The sequence below is a fragment of the Chelon labrosus genome, assembly GCF_963514085.1.
Source record: "Chelon labrosus genome assembly, chromosome: 1".
Taxonomy (NCBI): domain Eukaryota; kingdom Metazoa; phylum Chordata; class Actinopteri; order Mugiliformes; family Mugilidae; genus Chelon; species Chelon labrosus.
Window position 1 is genome coordinate 31,766,717 of NC_140337.1, and position 21,858 is coordinate 31,788,574.

The following is a 21,858-nucleotide window of genomic DNA, read 5'->3' on the forward strand; positions in this document are numbered from 1 at the left end:
TTCAGCTCATGGACAGATGTCCTGACATTTTCTTTTAAAGTTCACTGGTAGAATTCAGAATTCATTGGTTCATCAATGATGACAAGTCGTCCTGGTCCAGATGCAGCAGAACAGGCCCAAACCAGGACATTAGCACCCCCATGTTTGATGGAGGGATGAGGTTCTGATGCTGGAATGATGCAGTGTTGTTTCATCTCATTTAAACCAAACTATTCTACTTTGGTCTCATCTGTCCACTAAACATTGTCCCAATAGTCTTCTGTCTTGTCCACATGTTTAGAAATGTTCTTGTTGGAGAGCAGTGTCTTTGTCCATCACACCATGGTTGTTGAGTGTTGTCTTTTCTTGGACACTTTTAAGCTGCACTGTGAATTTATACAAATAAAGCTAATTGTATATATATATTTTTTTTAAACCGCAAAGGAAATAATTTTGGCTAAACCTAGAAATGTGAAGCCAATGATGGTTCTCGTCCGTGTGTAAATGCCTGGTCACTGTGGAATTTTATTTTATTGTTTAGCGGAGGCCTCACGAGCGGTGTCCTCAATAAAAAATCTGAACTGAGTTGAATAGAAAGTGAAACCGAACACGAGGCGCCTCCGAGCCTCCGTCTTTGATTGTGTCTGTTTGTTTGAAAGCAGATGGGCGGAGTCAGGCGGAGCAAGGCGTCCTCCGAGACGCCTGACTGGAAAATGAACTCCCAGCGCCACCGAAAACAAGACAAGAAGACGGGATGGTAAAAAGGAAACTGTGCTGGCGAAGCAACAAAGTGAGACGACAGTAAAGAGAAGAAGAAGAAGAGGAGGAGGAGGAGGAGGAGGAGGAGGAGGAGAAGGAGGAGGAGGGAGTAAATTAAACATCAACTGCGTTGACTCGATTTTGTTCCCCCCTGCTGATCATCCTACGTTCCTCTCTTCTCATAATTAGAGCCACTGACACAAATATTGACTTCCCTCCTCCTCCTCCTCCTCCTCCTCCTCTTCTTCATCCTACTCCCTCCTGCTGTTTCCATTTTTCATAACCCATTCTGTTTAACTCCTGCACCTCCCCCCTTCTTAGTCAATCTCCTCCCTCTGGCTCAACTGTTGGGGGGAAGAGGAGCAGGAGAAAATGAGGCGAAGAAGAAGAAGGACACAGAAGACGAGAAAAACGTTGAGAGAGGAGAAGAGGACGGAGGAAAACGTGGATGAAGGAGGAGGAGGAAAATAAAGGACTAGAGGAGGAGGTGAACTGGAAAGAAAGGAGAAAGGAAAGACTTTTAATTGTGAAATGAATAAAGAAAGTAAAGGGAAAGTTAAAGAAGAAGCGATAAAATGAAAAGAAAGGTAATCTCAACAAGTTCTTCTCAGGACACCAAACCGAACGGCTGCTTCCACCTCGTTAAAGAGCAAACTCCATTTCCTCCATCAGCAAAGACGACTTTTGAAGCCCGGTAGAGGCGTCTGATTACAACAAAGCTGCTGAGCCATGAACGCTGGCGGGAAAAAAAAACAGCCGAGCAGATAAGACGAGGACGGAGGATCAAACCGAGTCAAAGCAAACAAACAAACTGAACGAGTCTCGGGAAGTTGTTCACTGTCTGGTGCTGGAGAGACGAAGATCAGAGGGAAGAATATAAAACCACTTCTAGAGCCGTGAGCACAGTGGCCTCAAGAACTGACACCAACACCAGGACTCTTCAGAGATGACCATCAAACCAAAACGAGGAACTGAGGACGAAGGTTCTTCATTTCATCAACGATTTCTGTCCCTTGATCATGATATTAAATGGCGTAGAGTTGGTCTCCTGTGTCTTCCTAAAGTCTTTCCTTGTCTTCTCCTGGAGTCGACTGGATTCAGTCCAATAAATCTCCAGGAAACTTTTCTCTTCTTCTTCTGGTTCTAGTTCTTCTTCTTGTTCTTCTTCTGGCGCAGAATTAACCAAACAAGAGTGAGTCACAAGATGGCGCCGCCCGTATCCCCGGGAGTTTAGCCTCAGTTTGACCAATGGCAGTAAGTGGAGACATTTTTTCTACAGTCTAGGATTAAAAGTCTTGGATTTAGTCTCGAATCACGGTAGTTTTGTTTGTTTGTTTGTTTCGTGGTTTAGTCCGCATCAACGGGGCGAACCACGGTAGATTTGTTTGTGTCGTGATTCATAAAAGGACTAGGCTAATTACTGAAATATTAGTTGCTGTCTAATATTAATGGTGAGAAATGGTGAGAAAAACGGGTTTTGCAGTGGCGGTGTGGAGGGGGGTGACTCCAGGACGCTGGAATTCACTGTTAAGCCTTCTCGAGGTGTCGTGGGCCTAACTTAACGAAATATCGGTGAAGGGAGGTGCCCACTTGAAAACCCCAATGACATGCTGCATACTGCTGTTGTTTAGGCCAGGTTCCTGATGTCTTCATGTTGCTTGGTAGCTATGGTTAGCTGCTGAGCGGGCCGTACAAGCCAGCAGCGTTAGGTTAGCTTATGTTTCACAATGTTTGAATTATCCTCTGCTGCTCTGTGGGCCTACAAGCCAGCAGCATTTACTTAGTTTATTTAGATTGTAGGTTAAGCGTCATATCACATGACCGTAGGTTTGTTAGGGTTTCTCAGCTGGACAGGGCCTCTAAATGTGTTTTGCCTGGGATTTTGGCACAAGGGATTGTAACATCTAATCCTGTGTATTAATGAATTGGATGCTATTAGGTATTAATTCTTTACATTTTAGGTCCAGGCTACTTTTACAACTGAGTGCTTTTTTGGGGGTATTTCAAATTTTGCTTTTAAACGACGTCAACACACTTTTGTTGTCTTTTTTACTTTAGGGGACGTGAAATGGGCGACGCTTCTGTCTGCTCTCACACGTCTCTACCGACGTCAAAGCTTTGAATGTAATCTCATAATCAATGTACGCTTTCTTTCATTCTTAGACGCCACTCACGTCGCTCGGCTTGAACCACTTAAGTCGACGACAAAGGCAAAACATATTTAACAATACCAACTTGTTAAAAAGCAATTTCGATACGTTCTCCATTTTGCAGTTTTCAGATGTACTTTTCACAGCCATCACAGCACTGTGGTCTCTCTGCTTTTTACTTTCAGAACTTAAACTGAGTTGAGGTTCAAAACTTCCCACATGACCTTGAACACAGCGGCTGAAAAAGCTGAAAGCTGTGATCGACTAGATTGGACCCTGAGGTGGGATTTAGAAGGAACATCGAGCCTCGGGACAAGAGAAACCTTACGAAAAGTCTGTTCAATGTTTTTTTCCAGGTGGACTTCGGGAGATAACTTCTCCATCTGCTTTAATGTTTGATTGGTATTTCCTGCTACAAGATGAGTGAAGAAGAAAGTTTCCTTCTCTGAGGCAACGACGGTTCAGAGTTTAGACAAATGTTGAGGAAGGAGGAAAGACACTCAGTTCTGATAACATCTGGATTTCATTATGTTTCAACAGAGAAAAAACTACTGTTACTCCTCTGTCCATCACCACATGAAGCCCCGCCCCCCAAACTGTCTGATTGGCCCGGCAGATCTTTGCTGGAGCAGAATCAGTTCCCAACGGAGAGACTCCAGAACAAACTTTCCATCCAACAAATTGAGAGTCCAGTTTGCTTCCAGGCTAAATAAACACCTGGAACACAAATCACTACAGGGTTTCCCATACGATGGTAAAACTACGGCGGCCAGCCAGGGTCAAATTTACTCCACCGTGGTCTCCTAATGAATTGGAAATGTTTTTGCACGTTTCAAACAACGTTGTGCTTGTGTTGTGTTTTCAAATGCTCCCGAAAGCACGACACGTACAACTCACGTAGCACGAGAAGCTATTTGTGTTGTTCACTAATAAAAATGTACGTTAGCGGCGCTTTTTAAAAAACCCGATGTTTGTTCTCTTGACGTTGGAGATTTACAGTTATTTAAAGAGAGTTGGTCAAAACCCAGAGGACACAACTCCAGACGTAACGTGAACTAGCTTATTATAAGATTATAAGAGCTAGCTAGCACTGCAAGAGACTGTTTATGAAAACATACATTTGTCCACAGAACGCCACGTCTCAACAGAGACCCTAACCCTCAAAGACAAAAAAACGCCAATGTCTCATGACATTTTGTGGGAAACGCTGTAGTAAAAGGGGAAGACTGACCAGAAGGCATGGGGGTACAATTATTTAAACGAGTCAACTGGGGTTGCAAAAACTCAGCAACATCAACGTTTACGTCCATCCCACCAAAACACCAAAACAGAGTCTGATCGTCAAAAGCAAAGGGAGGTTCTTTCAGCAATCCAAGATCCAATATCTTCCACGCCGCCAAGAAATGAAATCGTCCACCGCTGTAGTCGAGAAGATTCACCGGCTTTCCAGCGTCAAACTAAGAAGACGGGTGCTTCAGTGTCTGAACTACTCGTAGTGAGTTTAGTCTGATGGTTGGTTGAGGGGGCAGGGCCTTCGAGTTGTTGTTGCTGAAGGGGGATGCTAATGATTAGCATGACAGACCAGGTAGACTTCCACTAACGTTTTGCTCTAAGTGTGACATTTAGTTGATCAATAAGCAGCTGCATTTTGTTGGATTAGACTCGTGTAGCGTCTCAGCTGCTGCTTCCCAGACAGACAGACAGACGTCATGTGACAAACAGAACAGACAACAACACCAGCCGTCAATCAATCCACTGCAGCTTCAGTTTTATTCCAAAACTTTGGACAGAACAAACGACCTGAGATTTAAAACTCCAACACGTTAAATATTTAAACGTAAAAACCCTTCATTCCACGTGTTTGAAAATGTAATCGTGTTCTCATTTGCAATCAAACCCTTAATTGCCTTTTCCTTTTGTCGGTGAATATTTCCATCAGGGTCACGTTCATTAAAACATATCATTGACTTTTTACAGAATATTTGATCAAAGTGCTGCTTTTCCTGATTTCTGACTGGACTTTCAATGGTTGGACAGTTAAATAAATACTTTTGTGGAACATTTTCTTTAAAGTGATTTCAAATTAAAATTAAAAACCAGTGGAAATAAAATCACATTGAGGTGTGGCTTGGATTGATTGATTCACTGAATAAAGGACGCTGACCTGGCTATAGAAGAATCAAACTCTACTTTTAACAAACAATATATTTATATTTCACCTTAAACCTTCAAGGAAATCAAGTAAAGAAACAGCAGAGGAACTTTCTACACAAGCAAGACTTCAAATATGAGGTAGAACTGGACAGAAGCAAGCGAACAACATCCACGAGCAGATCGATAAACATAAAACAAGACAGGAGCGTAAAGGAAGAAACTTTAAAAACTCCTGTGTTTCGTTTGAACTGTACAACGTCTTCAAACCTTCAGAGCCGAACATGAAAACCCGACTTAATCTAACTAAAACCACAGTCGTTGGTGAGAACGTGTCAAATGAATCGTTTGAAACCTTTAGAGAAGTTGAAAAACAAAAAGCCTTTGAAGCTTGAACTCTGCTTCTTCTCATTTTGTTCTCAGATAATTCCAGGAGCTCGTGACGCGAGGAGGTGGTGGAGGAGGTGGAGGAGGTGGAGGAGGTGGAGGGAGGCCGACGTCCTGACGTTCAACAGAGTTTGCTCCGACTGTGAAAATCTAAACAGCGCCTCCGTTTCTTCTGTTTCGTCTTATCAGCGGAGAAGAAGAAGAAGAAGCAGCAGCTGAGTGTCAAACCAAACACTGTCCCCGCTCTTCTTTGTCCTCCTCCTCCTCCTCCCTCGTCTCTGGCGGAGAGACACAAACATCAAACAGAGGGAGGAGGTGAACTGTTCTGTTCTCTTCTTGTTCTGGGAACGATGTTAATCACAGCAGAGGCTGTCCTGAGCTCTTCGTCCTCCGCCCTCGCCGTGGATCGTCCTCCGGGCTGCCGTCTCTTCTTCACAAGACTGGATGACATGAAGACATTGTGTAGGTTGCCATGGTGACCAGTAAATACACCTTTAAGGCCCCTCACTGGGTAGACTCCACCCTGTTAAATCAGCGGTCACACACCGATCAGGCGTATGAACTGATGTTCTCTTGTACTTGTTTAATCAGCGAGCTTGGTTTTATTCTAAACTGTTTATTACGGCTTGGAATGACAAAGACAAGTTGTGTCTCGTTTTAAATAAATATCTATTCTGGTTGTCTCTGGTTGAGTTTGACACCCCTGGTTCGACCCTTTATGTCCTCCTCGTCCATATTTGTACAGTTTTTCAACTTTTTTTTTTTTCTTCATTTAGTGATCATTGGCTGTGTTGCAGCTTGTGGCATTAATTTCTACAGGAACTCTTTAGTTTCTGCTTCATTTTCATAAATCTCTGCTCAAAACTACCAAAATTTAAATAGTTGGACATTAACCCCTTAAATGCCAGTCTGAAAAAATGAAGTATTAAGTGTTTTTTACAAAAAAAACACAAAAACTGAATTATTTTCCATTAAATAAACAGTAAGTGGATGGAGCTTTGGTGGTGATTAGAGTCTTGAATATGTCAAAGATTAGCAATAAAACTGATTTGACTGCATTAGTATTTATGCCCCATAGACTTCCATTCAATCCACATTTTTTAATTACAGAATAAAACCATGCTATTTATGGCAGTTTCTTTGTACGTGTGCAGTTTTGCCACAAAGGTGTCCAGAGGGTAGTAAAGTTGAGGAGGAGGGCATAAACTAACACATTGACCTGTAGCTGACATTACAAACGCTCTAACTGAGCTACGCTGTTTTAACTTTAGCTGTAATTTATTACCAAGATGATAAAATGAAACCACCGGCTCTATAAGCGTGAACAGGGCTCGCATCTTAACTTTATTATTTTAGTTATCTACCTAAACTTGTGACTTACCCTCAGTAGGAAGGCGACTGGGGGCTGATGTAGAGCCTCTGTGTCTGGGAGGCGGGGGTGGGGGCGAGCGAGGGGAAAGAAGACATGGTGGAGAAGGAGAAAGGTGTCGGCGGAGGAGGAGGATGAGGAGGAGGAAGAGGAGAGAAGCAGGAGGGGAAGGCCCGGTCGCCACAGCTGAGGAGGCCGGGGCTGGAGGCGGCGGACAACGGGGGCATGGCGAGCGGAGACAGGGGGCCGTTCGGAGAATCGCACGAGTTTCCGTTGAGGAAGAACGAGTCTGAAAGGGAAGAAGAGTCTGTTCAAGTGAAACAACCTGGATCCAATTAAAAATGAAACCAAACATGGTTTAAATGAAACGTTTAAGCCTCGTCATCAGTGATCAGCTGATCCGTTCCCATCCTTAAACTAAATCAGCTGGTTCATCCAGAGCGCGTTGAGATGACGGTAAAGATTCAATTAAGTTAAATACACCATCTGGTCTCCACCCACGGGTGATTCATGAGCTGCTGGGAGCTCATCTCATCGCAGCGAAAAAGGCTCAGAGTGTGAAATGATTTCATCGAAGCCTCTCATCAAGTCTTTAGGTTTGGAGTGAAGACGTCGTCATGTAGTTAAAATATACTTAGAGTTCACTGAAGGTTGGAGCGTCTCTTTACAGACATGTGTTCGTTAGTGTTTGTTTATTAAATCAGACGATCAGAATGACTTTCAAACAGATTTTTATGTCAACGTACCGTGTACAGCTATCGTCATGTCTAGATTTAGATTAATTATTTGATAGCAGAGCTAGCTAAACGCTCCTTTAATCTGCATGTATGAATAAATATCATTTAGTGGTGTGGTGGTTAGCACTGATGCCTCACAGCCAGAAGGTTCTGGGTTCTAATCCATCATGGGCTGACTGGTTCCTTTCTGTGTGTAGTCTGCATGTTCTCCCTGTGTCTGCGTGGGTTCTCTCCAGGTTCTCCAGCTTCCTCCCACCGTCCAAAGACATGCTGGTTAGGTTCATTGGTGACCCCACCTCTAGACCAATGACAGCTGGGATAGGCTCCAGCCCCTCATGATCCTTCACAGGACAAGCGGTTACATAAGACGAATGAATGAATCTTTTTCTTCTGTTAAGGGTTGCGGGGGTCTGCTGGAGTCTATCCCAGCTGTCATTGGTCTAGAGAGGGGGTCCAACCTGGACAGGTCTCCAGTCTATCACAGGGCTAACACAGAGAGACACTCACACCTACGGCCAATTTAGAATCACCAATGAACCTAACCAGCATGTCTTTGGACGGTGGGAGGAAGCTGGAGAACCTGGAGAGAACCCACGCAGACACAGGGAGAACATGCAAACTCCACACAGAAAGGAACCAGTCATATCATAATTTTTAACCTCTCAAAAAGTGTCATATCTCCCACAGAATTGACGTTCCCACCACTTTGTAAAACCCGAGGTTTGTTCTGTTGATTTTTTAGAGATTTACAGTTATTTAGAGAGTCGATCAAAACCTGGAGGAAATGACTCCAGACACAACGTTGGTCGCGTTAACCGAATATTTTACGTCATTGACCATTTTTGTAAAAATGTGACAGAAAAATCTGAAGGCCATCCGTCATTTTGACAGATTGCAATTCACACCTCTGACCACATGGTGGCGAGTGACCTTATTAATTGGCTCTTGTCTCTCATCGCGGTTTGCGTTCCAAACATCGCGGAACTTTTGTCGATGCACGATTTCCTGGTACACCGATTACACTGATGCACACGTCAGAGCTCGGCTAACCATATGTCTATGTCTATTCAGCTAACGGCTACCAAAATGGAATTGCCATACCACCGAAGCACTTCAGCCCTACGGTACCGTCTAAGAGCTGTTTACGCTAGCAGTCCCGTTCCGAGTACGGACAAGACGTGTCGGCAGCATTGACTGTCGGCAGCATTAACTTTTTTCTTTTGTTGTTTGTGGTTTTTTTGTTACCATTTAAAGTCAATACTGTTCCGAAAAAAGTACCTAAAGTTAATGAAAATCAAATGCTACTGAATATGTCTTCATTATCATTTTTAAAAAATAAAGTGACGGTAAAAATAGATTATGACGGGATTTTTATGACCCTGTCAGTCAAAATGACCGACAACGAAAAAGTCTAGCACAACCTCTGCTGCTACCAGACTCTGATTCTGATAAGAAGTAAATCTGGATACGCCAACATTTCACCTAAACATTTACAGTATTTTACGTTATTGCTCCTATTTTATATCTTATTTATCTTTGTCATATATGGGCCATGCAATAATTTTCCATAAACTAACATGGATTTGTGGGTGAAAAAGAAAAACTGGTTAAGATAAGATCCCAATTAAATATTATCCTGAAATCACTTATAGGATTCCTGGACTGGCCGATGTCAGCAGCCAGAGAGGAAGACAGGACGGGACGGGGGGGGGGAGAGAATATGGAAGGGAAGATGCAGGAGAATATATCATCTCGTGTTCCCTGTGGAGCAGCGAGCAGAATAAAAAATGCATGTAGTGTAAGAGAGTTTGATTAAAAGCGTGCACCACTGTAGCCGGGGCACTCCCTGCGTTCCTCTTCACGCTTTCACGATAACATCTCAACGCCAAAGAAACATTTTTATTGGATGCTGGTGGGTTCTTCAGAGCGCAGTGAAGGAACCATTTAAACTAGGAGTCATTCTCCAGCCTCTAAAACGACCCGTTTTCTGACTGCTGCTCACACTGATGACCTCTTAGTGTCCCACTCTGAACAACACAGATTTAATGGTGCACTCAGGCTCCCTCCCCAACAGACACATTTATGGTACTTATGGTTATGGTAAGGAACGTCAGGACAGACATCTGAGGGACGATGAAGATTTCCTCCTCGAGTAGTTTGAAGCCAGTCTCTAGGTTCAAAGTCGGACATTTTGTTGACCTGGTTGTAGTTTAAACAACTTAAAGGTGACGTTAGCCAACATCTCCTGATAGCAGCTAAGCATTTAAAGTCACCCAACAAACAACCGGTGTTTCTTTTGTTGTGAACAATGTTGTTCATCAAATCTTTATTCAGATTATCAACTGACGGACAGTTAGCAGTTAGCAGTTAGCAGTCCCAAGGAGCATGCGTCTCCGCTAGCATCACTCTATACAGTTGGTTCTTTCCTGGATGGTTACCATTAGCTAACTTAGCGCCCACCAGCGGAGTTGGGACACCTCAGCCAGTCGATTTGTTAGCTTAGCTAGAAGCTGTAAACTAATAAGTTACTTATAAGCTCGCAGTTTTAGTGTTCAGACAACTAAGTTACTGGTACCAAAATACACGTGTGTTTAGTTGAAGTGTTTTTGAAGACGGACTTGGTGCAGATGTGGCCTGAAGAAGAACGTTTTAACCAGGGGTCGCGTTAACAGAATATTTTCCTGTCAAAATGACAGATTGCAATTCACACCCTGACCACTTGGTGGCGAGTGAGCATATTAATTGGCTCTTGGTTGAGCAGGGATCCACGAGCACCGGTTATGAGTCGGTTAAGTTTCGTTTCTCTGCGTATTGTGCGTAAGTGAGTGAGTGTCTTAGTTTGCTAGTGGTCAAGTCGGATCGTACGTGTTTTGTTTTTCTGCTGAGATGAGATGTAAGATGTTTGAATGGTGACATTTATTGATTATATATCAATCAGACGTGGTAGGACTCAACTGACAATTGACAGCCGGTTATGAGCCAGATCCCGAATTTTTTTTCCCACCGCTACTGAATAAAAATGAATGAAAATTAAATGATATTGAATATGTCATTGTTATCATAAAAAAAAATCTTAATTTTTTTTTTTTTTTTTAAAAAGTGACGGATAAAAATAGATTATGACGGGATTTTTATGACCCTGTCAGTCAAAATGACGAAAAAGTCTAGCGCAACCTCTGGTTTTAACTTAAATACATTAGCTTAGCATTGAGATGGAGCTAAAGATGTTTCTAGATTAGCCTTTAAAAGGTGAACACTGCTTCTTCCTATATTTATTCATATATAACATTAACACTTAACTGGATTTCAACTGGATTTCCAACGAGGCTGGTCAGCTCATCATCTCACAGATTAATTAATCCGGTCTTCGGTGTAAATGTGTGTTCGCTGCTCAGGATTTAACAGCTGAGAATGATTCGGGAGCACAGATGTTAACACGCTGATAACTGATCATATTCACCGGAGGCTGCTTCCCGTCTGCGGCTGATGTTTATTTGAGATATCTGCCACTGAACAGAACTTCTCCAAGGAGCAACGCGTTGACCCTGCTGCCAGGTTTTTGAGGGACGCTGCCGACGGGCCGTGTTGTGATTGGCTCAGAGGGAGCTCCCGCTGGATGAAACGAGATGGAGGCTCAACACGGTCGCCTTAATGAGTCCTTAACTAAGGGCAAATCAAAGCACAGCACCTGAACTAAATTAGATCGGGTCTAGAGGTGAACTAAGTAACTACAATGACATGAAATTAATTAAAAAATGAGCCTCATCTGCAATAAAATGTTGAAGAAGAGACAAAACTGTGAATAAGTGATGATGGAGAGATGTAGTATTTCTAACTAATGAGCCGATGTGGCTCCAGGCTGCTGAGATAAGAGTGTCCCGTAGTATGAATACAAATGGGGGTGCTTTAAAATGCATGTGTGAAGTGATGTGGGGGGTGGGAGGGGGTTATTATCAGCTCGTAAAAAATGTCATTAAAAGCAAGAGGGGGTCTCGTATGAGTTTCTCTCAGAAAACCTCTGCACCAGTGAGATCGATAAAGACTCTACTGGCTTCACCATCAGGTTATAGATTTGTTGACGTTGTCCGCCGGAGCAAAACGAACACGATGACGGTTTATGTTCTTTGGAGAAAACCTGAAAACTTAACGGGTGTTCCAACAGTCCTCCAACTAATCACAGACATTTAGTTGGAAACTAGTTCCAAGTGGAAACTAGTTCCAACTCCACGGTGCTCAGACGACCTGTATGACTACTGGTCAACTCTTCTATCCATCACCACATTAAGCCCCGCCCACACGATCTGATTGGCCCGTCACATGTTCAGCAGAATAGTCAAGAGGTTGCTGAATGAGTTCAGAATGATATCATTACTATCAGGGTGTTTTCTACTAGCTAATGCAGAGGTCTTCAACAGGGGGTCCGCGACCCCTAGGGGGTCCGTAGAGGTACTGCAGGGAGGTCGATAATTTTTTTTTCCATAAAAACATTGGAAAACGTTGAAGACCTTTGATCTAATGTAACATTCTCCGCTCTCAGTTGTAGAAAAAAGTTCAGGTCATTTAAACTTCATGAGAAACTGAAATGCCCCGCCCACTCCAGCAAACGTCGCACCTGCTAAGCATTGTGGGAGATGCAGGAGACGGACGACGAGATACTTTTCTTATTATTTTCGTACACTCACCATGCACCCACCCATCTCTACCCAGGAGAGAATATTAGCATCTGGGAGCTCACGCCCACTTCCAATTTCCGACCAATCACAGAACAGTAGCCGGACACCACACGAGAAAAAAGTTCTGCCCGGTTGACGTGTCGAGAACAAGACGCGAGAACAAACTTCTCGCTTCTCGTGAGGCATCAGTTTAATTCACAGCCCTCCTGAGTCATTAAGGACAAACATGTCCACGACCAAAAAGCTGCTATAAAAACTTAACTGATTAATATTTGTCTCTGCTTTTCTTTTCTGCATAAATCTCTTGAACCACGTCAGCACTTTACAAAACGACCAAAAAATTCCATCATTTTGAGGATTTTAACCTTTTAAATGTTAGTTTTATGACTTAAAGTCACGGTTGAACACATAAAATGAGACACACACAGCTAAGCTCAATAAAACAAAAGCGAAACAACAAACATTTAATGCCTCGGCCCTATAAAGGGGAAATGGCTGATTTTAGTGTTCGATGCTAAAAATGACTAATTTGACAGTTTTTCTCAAAAGTGAAACCTTAACATTGCAGAATTAATGTTTATATTGTGTCATGGTTGAGAGATTAAAAAATGTGGTTATAGTGGGAGTCAATGGGACATGTTTGTCCAATAAGGTCACAAGACGACAGAAATAAATAAATAAATAAATAAATTTTAAATCTGATGCTACACAAAAACTAATAATGCAATCACGTCAATATTTTAGATCATCCTGGTCATATACGAAACAACAGTTTAAGTAATCTAACTGACATTTAAAGGGTTAAAATCCTCAAAATGATAAAATTTTTGATAGTTTTTTTGAATTTTAAACTTTGTATAGAGACTTCGTTACAATGAACTGTGCCATGTCCACTACCACGGCTAAAATGATGATGATGATGATGCCAGATGAAGAGGAAAATAATTGGCCAAACGGACCAAAAATATCCCTAATGTTGCCAGAGGGTTAATATAGTAAGAGACCAGGGTCAGGACCTGATGGTTCTGGACATAGTCCTGATTCATTGGCACCCCAGAGCTGACTATACTGTGTGTCGCCGTGTTAATCCCCTGCTCTGTTTAAACCAACGAGGGCCGACAGAGCCGCTCATTGAACATGTGTCGGTACACGTGTGTTGGTCGGTACCCAGGTTCATCAGGGTGGTCTGCGCTGCCAGCTCCTTGGCGTCGTCCAGCAGAACACACAGCTTGTCTGGGATGTAGGTGTTCTGTGTGGACGACATCACAACCTGCACAATGAAACACACAAACACACACACTATAATAAACAAATGTGTTTACTGACTTTATGTCTTTGTGTCTGTGGCAGAGAGGAACATTAACATATATGAATATTTAATGAGGCTAGTTTCCATTAGAGCAGCGCTGCTGTATAAAGTATGTTCACCTGTTTTACTGCAGCTCGTTTTCATGTCACTGGACGTCAGACGTGATCGTAACTCAACTTAACGCAATCATAGAACATGAGAAGTGATTTAATGTTGTTTCCTGTCTCCTCTCAAGGGCTGGACACAAGCAAAGACACACGACAGGTGTGAACACTGGTCTGGTCTCTAGAGTCCAGGTTAAACAGGTCCAGGAGTGAACACTGATCTGGTCTCTAGTGTCCAGGTTAAACAGGTCCAGGTGTGAACACTGGTCTGGTCTCTAGAGTCCAGGTTAAACAGGTCCAGGTGTGAACACTGATCTGGTCTCTAGAGTCCAGGTTAAACAGGTCCAGGTGTGAACACTGGTCTGGTCTCTAGAGTCCAGGTTAAACAGGTCCAGGTGTGAACACTGGTCTGGTCTCTAGAGTCCAGGTTAAACAGGTCCAGGTGTGAACACTGGTCTGGTCTCTAGAGTCCATGTTAAACAGGCGTGAACACTGATCTGGTCTCTAGAGTCCAGGTTAAACAGGTCCAGGTGTGAACACTGATCTGGTCTCTAGAGTCCAGGTTAAACATGTCCAGGTGTGAACACTGGTCTGGTCTCTAGAGTCCAGGTTAAACAGGTCCAGGTGTGAACACTGATCTGGTCTCTAGAGTCCAGGTTAAACAGGTCCAGGTGTGAACACTGGTCTGGTCTCTAGTGTCCAGGTTAAACAGGTCCAGGTGTGAACGCTGATCTGGTCTCTAGAGTCCAGGTTAAACAGGTCCAGGTGTGAACATTGATCTGGTCTCTAGTGTCCCGGTTAAACAGGTCCAGGTGTGAACACTGATCTGGTCTCTAGAGTCCAGGTTAAACAGGTCCAGGTGTGAACACTGATCTGGTCTCTAGAGTCCAGGTTAAACAGGTCCAGGTGTGAACACTGATCTGGTCTCTAGTGTCCAGGTTAAACAGGCGTGAACACTGATCTGGTCTCTAGAGTCCAGGTTAAACAGGTCCAGGTGTGAACACTGATCTGGTCTCTAGAGTCCAGGTTAAACAGGTGTGAACACTGATCTGGTCTCTAGTGTCCAGGTTAAACAGGTCCAGGTGTGAACACTGGTCTGGTCTCTAGAGTCCAGGTTAAACAGGTCCAGGTGTGAACACTGGTCTGGTCTCTAGAGTCCAGGTTAAACAGGTCCAGGTGTGAACACTGGTCTGGTCTCTAGAGTCCAGGTTAAACAGGTCCAGGTGTGAACACTGGTCTGGTCTCTAGAGTCCAGGTTAAACAGGTCCAGGTGTGAACACTGGTCTGGTCTCTAGAGTCCAGGTTAAACAGGTCCAGGTGTGAACACTGGTCTGGTCTCTAGAGTCCAGGTTAAACAGGTCCAGGTGTGAACACTGATCTGGTCTCTAGAGTCCAGGTTAAACAGGTCCAGGTGTGAACACTGGTCTGGTCTCTAGAGTCCAGGTTAAACAGGTCCAGGTGTGAACACTGGTCTGGTCTCTAGAGTCCAGGTTAAGCAGGTCCAGGTGTGAACACTGGTCTGGTCTCTAGAGTCCATGTTAAACAGGCGTGAACACTGATCTGGTCTCTAGAGTCCAGGTTAAACAGGTCCAGGTGTGAACACTGATCTGGTCTCTAGAGTCCAGGTTAAACATGTCCAGGTGTGAACACTGGTCTGGTCTCTAGAGTCCAGGTTAAACAGGTCCAGGTGTGAACACTGATCTGGTCTCTAGAGTCCAGGTTAAACAGGTCCAGGTGTGAACACTGGTCTGGTCTCTAGTGTCCAGGTTAAACAGGTCCAGGTGTGAACGCTGATCTGGTCTCTAGAGTCCAGGTTAAACAGGTCCAGGTGTGAACATTGATCTGGTCTCTAGTGTCCCGGTTAAACAGGTCCAGGTGTGAACACTGATCTGGTCTCTAGAGTCCAGGTTAAACAGGTCCAGGTGTGAACACTGATCTGGTCTCTAGAGTCCAGGTTAAACAGGTCCAGGTGTGAACACTGATCTGGTCTCTAGTGTCCAGGTTAAACAGGCGTGAACACTGATCTGGTCTCTAGAGTCCAGGTTAAACAGGTCCAGGTGTGAACACTGATCTGGTCTCTAGAGTCCAGGTTAAACAGGTGTGAACACTGATCTGGTCTCTAGTGTCCAGGTTAAACAGGTCCAGGTGTGAACACTGGTCTGGTCTCTAGAGTCCAGGTTAAACAGGTCCAGGTGTGAACACTGATCTGGTCTCTAGTGTCCAGGTTAAACAGGTCCAGGTGTGAACACTGGTCTGGTCTCTAGAGTCCAGGTTAAGCAGGTCCAGGTGTGAACACTGGTCTGGTCTCTAGAGTCCAGGTTAAACAGGTCCAGGTGTGAACACTGGTCTGGTCTCTAGAGTCCAGGTTAAACAGGTCCAGGTGTGAACACTGGTCTGGTCTCTAGAGTCCAGGTTAAACAGGTCCAGGTGTGAACACTGGTCTGGTCTCTAGAGTCCAGGTTAAACAGGTCCAGGTGTGAACACTGATCTGGTCTCTAGAGTCCAGGTTAAACAGGTCCAGGTGTGAACACTGGTCTGGTCTCTAGAGTCCAGGTTAAACAGGTCCAGGTGTGAACACTGGTCTGGTCTCTAGAGTCCAGGTTAAACAGGTCCAGGTGTGAACACTGGTCTGGTCTCTAGAGTCCATGTTAAACAGGCGTGAACACTGATCTGGTCTCTAGAGTCCAGGTTAAACAGGTCCAGGTGTGAACACTGATCTGGTCTCTAGAGTCCAGGTTAAACATGTCCAGGTGTGAACACTGGTCTGGTCTCTAGAGTCCAGGTTAAACAGGTCCAGGTGTGAACACTGATCTGGTCTCTAGAGTCCAGGTTAAACAGGTCCAGGTGTGAACGCTGATCTGGTCTCTAGAGTCCAGGTTAAACAGGTCCAGGTGTGAACATTGATCTGGTCTCTAGTGTCCCGGTTAAACAGGTCCAGGTGTGAACACTGATCTGGTCTCTAGAGTCCAGGTTAAACAGGTCCAGGTGTGAACACTGATCTGGTCTCTAGAGTCCAGGTTAAACAGGTCCAGGTGTGAACACTGATCTGGTCTCTAGAGTCCAGGTTAAACAGGCGTGAACACTGATCTGGTCTCTAGAGTCCAGGTTAAACAGGTCCAGGTGTGAACACTGATCTGGTCTCTAGAGTCCAGGTTAAACAGGTGTGAACACTGATCTGGTCTCTAGTGTCCAGGTTAAACAGGTCCAGGTGTGAACACTGGTCTGGTCTCTAGAGTCCAGGTTAAACAGGTCCAGGTGTGAACACTGGTCTGGTCTCTAGTGTCCAGGTTAAACAGGTCCAGGTGTGAACACTGGTCTGGTCTCTAGTGTCCAGGTTAAACAGGTCCAGGTGTGAACACTGATCTGGTGTCAGTCCACATGTGGAGGTGGTCTGGGACGCATGGGACCTCCTTCCTTTGGTAGTGTGAACACACAATGAGTCCTGGGTCACATTAAAGACCACCTACTCAACAGGGCTGATCTGAGGAAGAGGAGTTTAACTCCTTCATTCATCCACTAGTAGAAATGATCACATGAATCAGTGACGTCTGTTCATTAGTAATGAGAGACTTTTAAGAGATTCTGGTCTTGGAGCTGAGAACCAAACTAAACTAGAAACTTAAATAAATTAAATTCATTTCATTATTCAAAGTAGCCATGTGGAGTTGAACTATTTCCTCATTAACTTATTTATTTCCTTCATCATCAGAGATGTTTCTCAGCAGTGTCCTGGTTCCTCTGAGGATGGAAACTTCCAGGGTTCAAACCTTGAGCTGGACAACGAGGGGGTAAACTATCAGACTCAGACCTTGTAGAGCAGCAGCAGCTTCCCGTCGTGTCCAGGCGTGGAGTACAGGTGGTACTCGGGCGGCGACCAGTAGTTCTTGCGGCAGTAGAACTCGAGCAGACTGACGGCGGAGCAGATCTGGCTCTGCTTCAGGGACAGGAGGCTGGTCGGAGACAAGGACGTACCGGGAAGCAGGGGGAACATGACCCTGTCCAAGTCCTCGGGCGGCACTGAGACAAAAACACACAACAACAGATGTCTGTTTACTTGATGTATTGTAGAGTCGCTTCTTACTGGCGTCCTTTAGACACCTCAAATGTTTTTATTCTTTTAAACTGAAAGACAATAGTGTTTATTTATGTTTCTGGTCAGATCAACCCTCGACTACCATCTTTTAAATCAAGATTGTTGTGAATCGTAAAGTTTTTATAAACCATGTCCTTCTGATTATTGACATAAACTGCAAACCGCAATTAAATGTCCCTGTCTAAGACTCAGGAAATACATTTTAAATCAGTATAAGTTGGATTAGTTTGCGTCTTGTTGTCAATAAAAGCAGCAGAAGCTACGAGATAACGGCCGAATGAGAAGTTTAATGATTAACACTCAACCAAAGAAAACAACCAACAGATTTGTGGATTATAAAAATATTCATCAGTAGAAGTTCAGTTCATTAAAAGCTCTTACTCTGACTGAATGGAGCTTCTCTCCTCTCCCAGATATGCCCTCATTAAACCAGAAAATGAGACTGAGTCAGCGCCGCTCCACCTCCCATCTATTACCCCCCTACTACCACCGCCACCACCACCACACATCCTTCCTTCCCAGAAATAAGTTTAATCTCCTTCAATCAGCGAGTTTCCTCCACTACTGGCTTCAGAGTCCAGTTATGAATAAAGATTCACCACGGCCTCTCAGCCACGCTGCAAAATAAAGACGACCTAGCTGAGACGAAATCTCTTTCTGTCTGTAAATGAATCTAAATCAGCTTTTATTAGTTGGTGTTGAAGTTAATGTTTTAGATGAACACAGACAAGAGCAAAACTAATTCTCCTCCTCATCTCCTGACATTAAAAACTGATTATTTAGTGACTCAACTGTTCATATTTCCCTTGGATCAACACTAATCTACTCGTTTTAAGTCTAAAACACCAGTTGTCAGATATCTGTTTGTTTTTTTTGAGGCTTGATTGATTCACTTTGCTTATTTTCTTCCTCTGAAGCCTTTCAGTGTTTTCTGCTGTCGACCCTTCAGTGACGTGAAGAAGCACTTCATCTACAACAGCGGCAGGCGCTTATTATTCATGTTTCCGTTGGCAACAACATGCGCCGACACACTTTATGTTAAAAGGTCAATGAAGGTCCAGCAGACTAATTAGTTTTCACATGTTAACACACGCGTCGCAGCGAAACTCCACGGTGTCCGCGGGAGTAGTTAACTCAAACGTTAACCATAGAGGGACGTGATATTACTAAATAAATGATCTGTTACTCTAAGACAGCGGGTCCCAAGGTGATGGAATTAGAGGGGGACAATTTTTCGGTAGTCCCGAGGGAATATGGGAGTCAGTTTCACCGTTGGTAACGTGATAGGGACGGGATAGTGCACATAATCAACGGTAGCGGGACGGAGCCGGAGATTAAATTAAACAATGACGCTGCAATGCGGTGAGGGCGCCAACATGGGGAGCGGGACGGGATTTGGGAGTCTTTGCCTCGGGATTTTGCGGGACAGGATTTTTATTTTTTATTTTTTTGGGGGGGGGGTTATTTATTTGATCTCTGCCATGAACCAGAACCGCGTCCACGTAGCGTCAAAACTACTTCTCCTTCTTGTGTCAGGGGCCGTTGGCTAGGGTCAAAGCTGTCAAAAGAAAACGAAGAGGATGAAGAACCAGAAGAAACAGAACCAGAAGAAGAAAAAGAAGAAACAGAACCAGAAGAAGAAAAAGAAGAAACAGAACCAGAAGAAGAAAAAGAAGAAACAGAACCAGAAGAAGAACTAGAAGAAACAGAACCAGAAGAAGAACCAGAAGAACAGAACCAGAAGAACAGAACCAGAAGAACCAGAAGATACAGAACCAGAAGAAGAACCAGAAGAAACAGAACCAGAAGAAGAACCAGAAGAAACAGAACCAGAAGAAGAACCAGAAGAACAGAACCAGAAGAACCAGAAGATACAGAACCAGAAGAAGAACCAGAAGAAACAGAACCAGAAGAACCAGAAGAAACAGAACCAGAAGAAGAACCAGAAGAAACAGAACCAGAAGAAGAACCAGAAGAAACAGAACCAGAAGAAGAACCAGAAGAAACAGAACCAGAAGAAGAAAAAGAAGAAACAGAACCAGAAGAAGAACTAGAAGAAACAGAACCAGAAGAAGAACCAGAAGAACAGAACCAGAAGAACCAGAAGATACAGAACCAGAAGAAGAACCAGAAGAAACAGAACCAGAAGAAGAACCAGAAGAAACAGAACCAGAAGAAGAACCAGAAGAAACAGAACCAGAAGAAGAAACAGAAGAACAGAACCAGAAGAACCAGAAGATACAGAACCAGAAGAAGAACCAGAAGAAACAGAACCAGAAGAAGAACCAGAAGAAACAGAACCAGAAGAACCAGAAGAAACAGAACCAGAAGAAGAACCAGAAGAAACAGAACCAGAAGAACCAGAAGAAACAGAACCAGAAGAAGAACAGAACCAGAAGAAGAAACAGAAGAAACAGAACCAGAAGAAACAGAAGAAACAGAACCAGAAGAAGAACAGAACCAGAAGAAGAAACAGAAGAAACAGAAGAAACAGAACCAGAAGAAGAACAGAACCAGAAGAAGAACCAGAAGAAACAGAAGAAACAGAACCAGAAGAAGAACCAGAAGAAACAGAACCAGAAGAACCAGAAGAAACAGAACCAGAAGAAGAACAGAACCAGAAGAAGAAACAGAAGAAACAGAACCAGAAGAAACAGAAGAAACAGAACCAGAAGAAGAACCAGAAGAAACAGAACCAGAAGAAGAACCAGAAGAACCAGAAGAAACAGAACCAGAAGAAGAACCAGAAGAAACAGAACCAGAAGAAGAACCAGAAGAAACAGAAGAAACAGAAGAAACAGAACCAGAAGAAGAACAGAACCAGAAGAAGAAACAGAACCAGAAGAAGAAACAGAACCGTTAGAAGAACCAGAAGAAACAGAACCAGAAGAAGAACCAGAAGATGAAGAACCAGAAGAAGGAGAACCGTTAGAAGAACCAGAAGAAAAAGAAAGAAAGTTTCAAGTCGTTTAAACGAAGGAAACAAACTGGCGTCGCTCTTCTTCACACCCAGAGTCTCTCCTCCTCTTCCTCACACCCAGAGTCTCTCCTCCTCTTCTTCACACCCAGAGTCTCTCCTCCTCTTCTTCACACCCAGAGTCTCTCCTCCTCTTCCTCTCTTCTTCTCTCCACATCCGTCCGCCTCATTAATATTTCAAACCGTCCATTTGTGGGAGAGTTCACGATGAAACTCTTTTTTTTTTTTTTCCGGGGAGAACATCCTGGATTAATGAATGTGGTTTATAAAAGATACGGCAAAAAAATAAAAAGGAGGAAGAGGAGGAGGAGGAGGAGGAGGAGGAGGAGGAAGAGGAGGAGGAGGAGGAGGAGAAGGAAGAGGAGGAGGAGGAGGAGGAGGAGGAGGAAGAGGAGGAGGAGGAGGAGGAGAAGGAAGAGGAGGAGGAAGAGGAGGAGGAGGAGGAGGAAGAGGAGGAGGAGGAGGAGGAGGAGGAGGAGGAGGAGGAGGAGGAGGTCTGACTGAGCTGTGTCAGCGATGGTTTATTGAATCTAAAGAAGATTTCCTGTTAGAAACTAAAGGTTAAAGATCATTTAGGAGCAAATTCATCAGTTCAACCTGATCAGAGATGAACTGTTTCCATGGAGACTGATCACATACATGTGTTTACATCACTGATGAAGATTACTGATGAAGAGGAGGAGGAGCACATCTACTGGAAACACAACAAGAGAAGAAGGAGGAGGAGGAGGGGAGGTGGAGAAGAAGAAGAAGGAGAAGGACGAGGTATAAGAGGAGGAAGACAAGAAGAAACGGAGGAGAAGAAGGAGCAAGAAGAAAAAGGAGGAAGAGGGAGGAGGAGGAGGAGGGGGAGGAGGAAGGAATGGGCAAAGAGAAGGAGCAGGGGAGGTGGAAAGGAAGGGAAAGAGGGAAAGAAGGAGGAGGAGGAAGAGAAGGGAGAGAAAAGGAAGGAGGAGGAGGTAGGAGAGGAGGAAGAGGAGGAGGACAAGAAGACAGAGGAGAAGGAGCGGTAGAATAAGCACAAGGAGGAGCAAGAAGAAAAAGGAGGAAGAGGGAGGAGAAGGAAGAGAAGGGAGAGAAAAGGAAGGAGAAGGAGGAGGTAGGAGAGGAAGAGAAGAAGAAACATAAGGAGGAGGAGAAGAAGAGGAGGAGAGGAGAGGAAGAGGAGGT

The 21,858-nt window shown here is 44.1% G+C and overlaps 1 protein-coding gene across 1 annotated transcript in view; it reads right to left on the reverse strand.

Annotated features, from left to right (window-relative positions):
* Positions 1–6,674: 6,674 nt before the first annotated feature.
* rbm46 (RNA binding motif protein 46) overlaps positions 6,675–21,858 on the reverse strand; it is a gene marked incomplete at its 5' end in the record, with an annotated part of 20,858 nt that continues 5,674 nt past the window's right edge. The window contains 3 exons of the mRNA XM_084550976.1: positions 6,675–7,084; positions 13,373–13,475; positions 17,427–17,635. Of these exons, the coding sequence (XP_084407102.1) occupies positions 6,810–7,084; positions 13,373–13,475; positions 17,427–17,635 (587 nt within the window). The 3' untranslated portion in view covers positions 6,675–6,809. The remainder of the gene's footprint in view (positions 7,085–13,372; positions 13,476–17,426; positions 17,636–21,858) is intronic.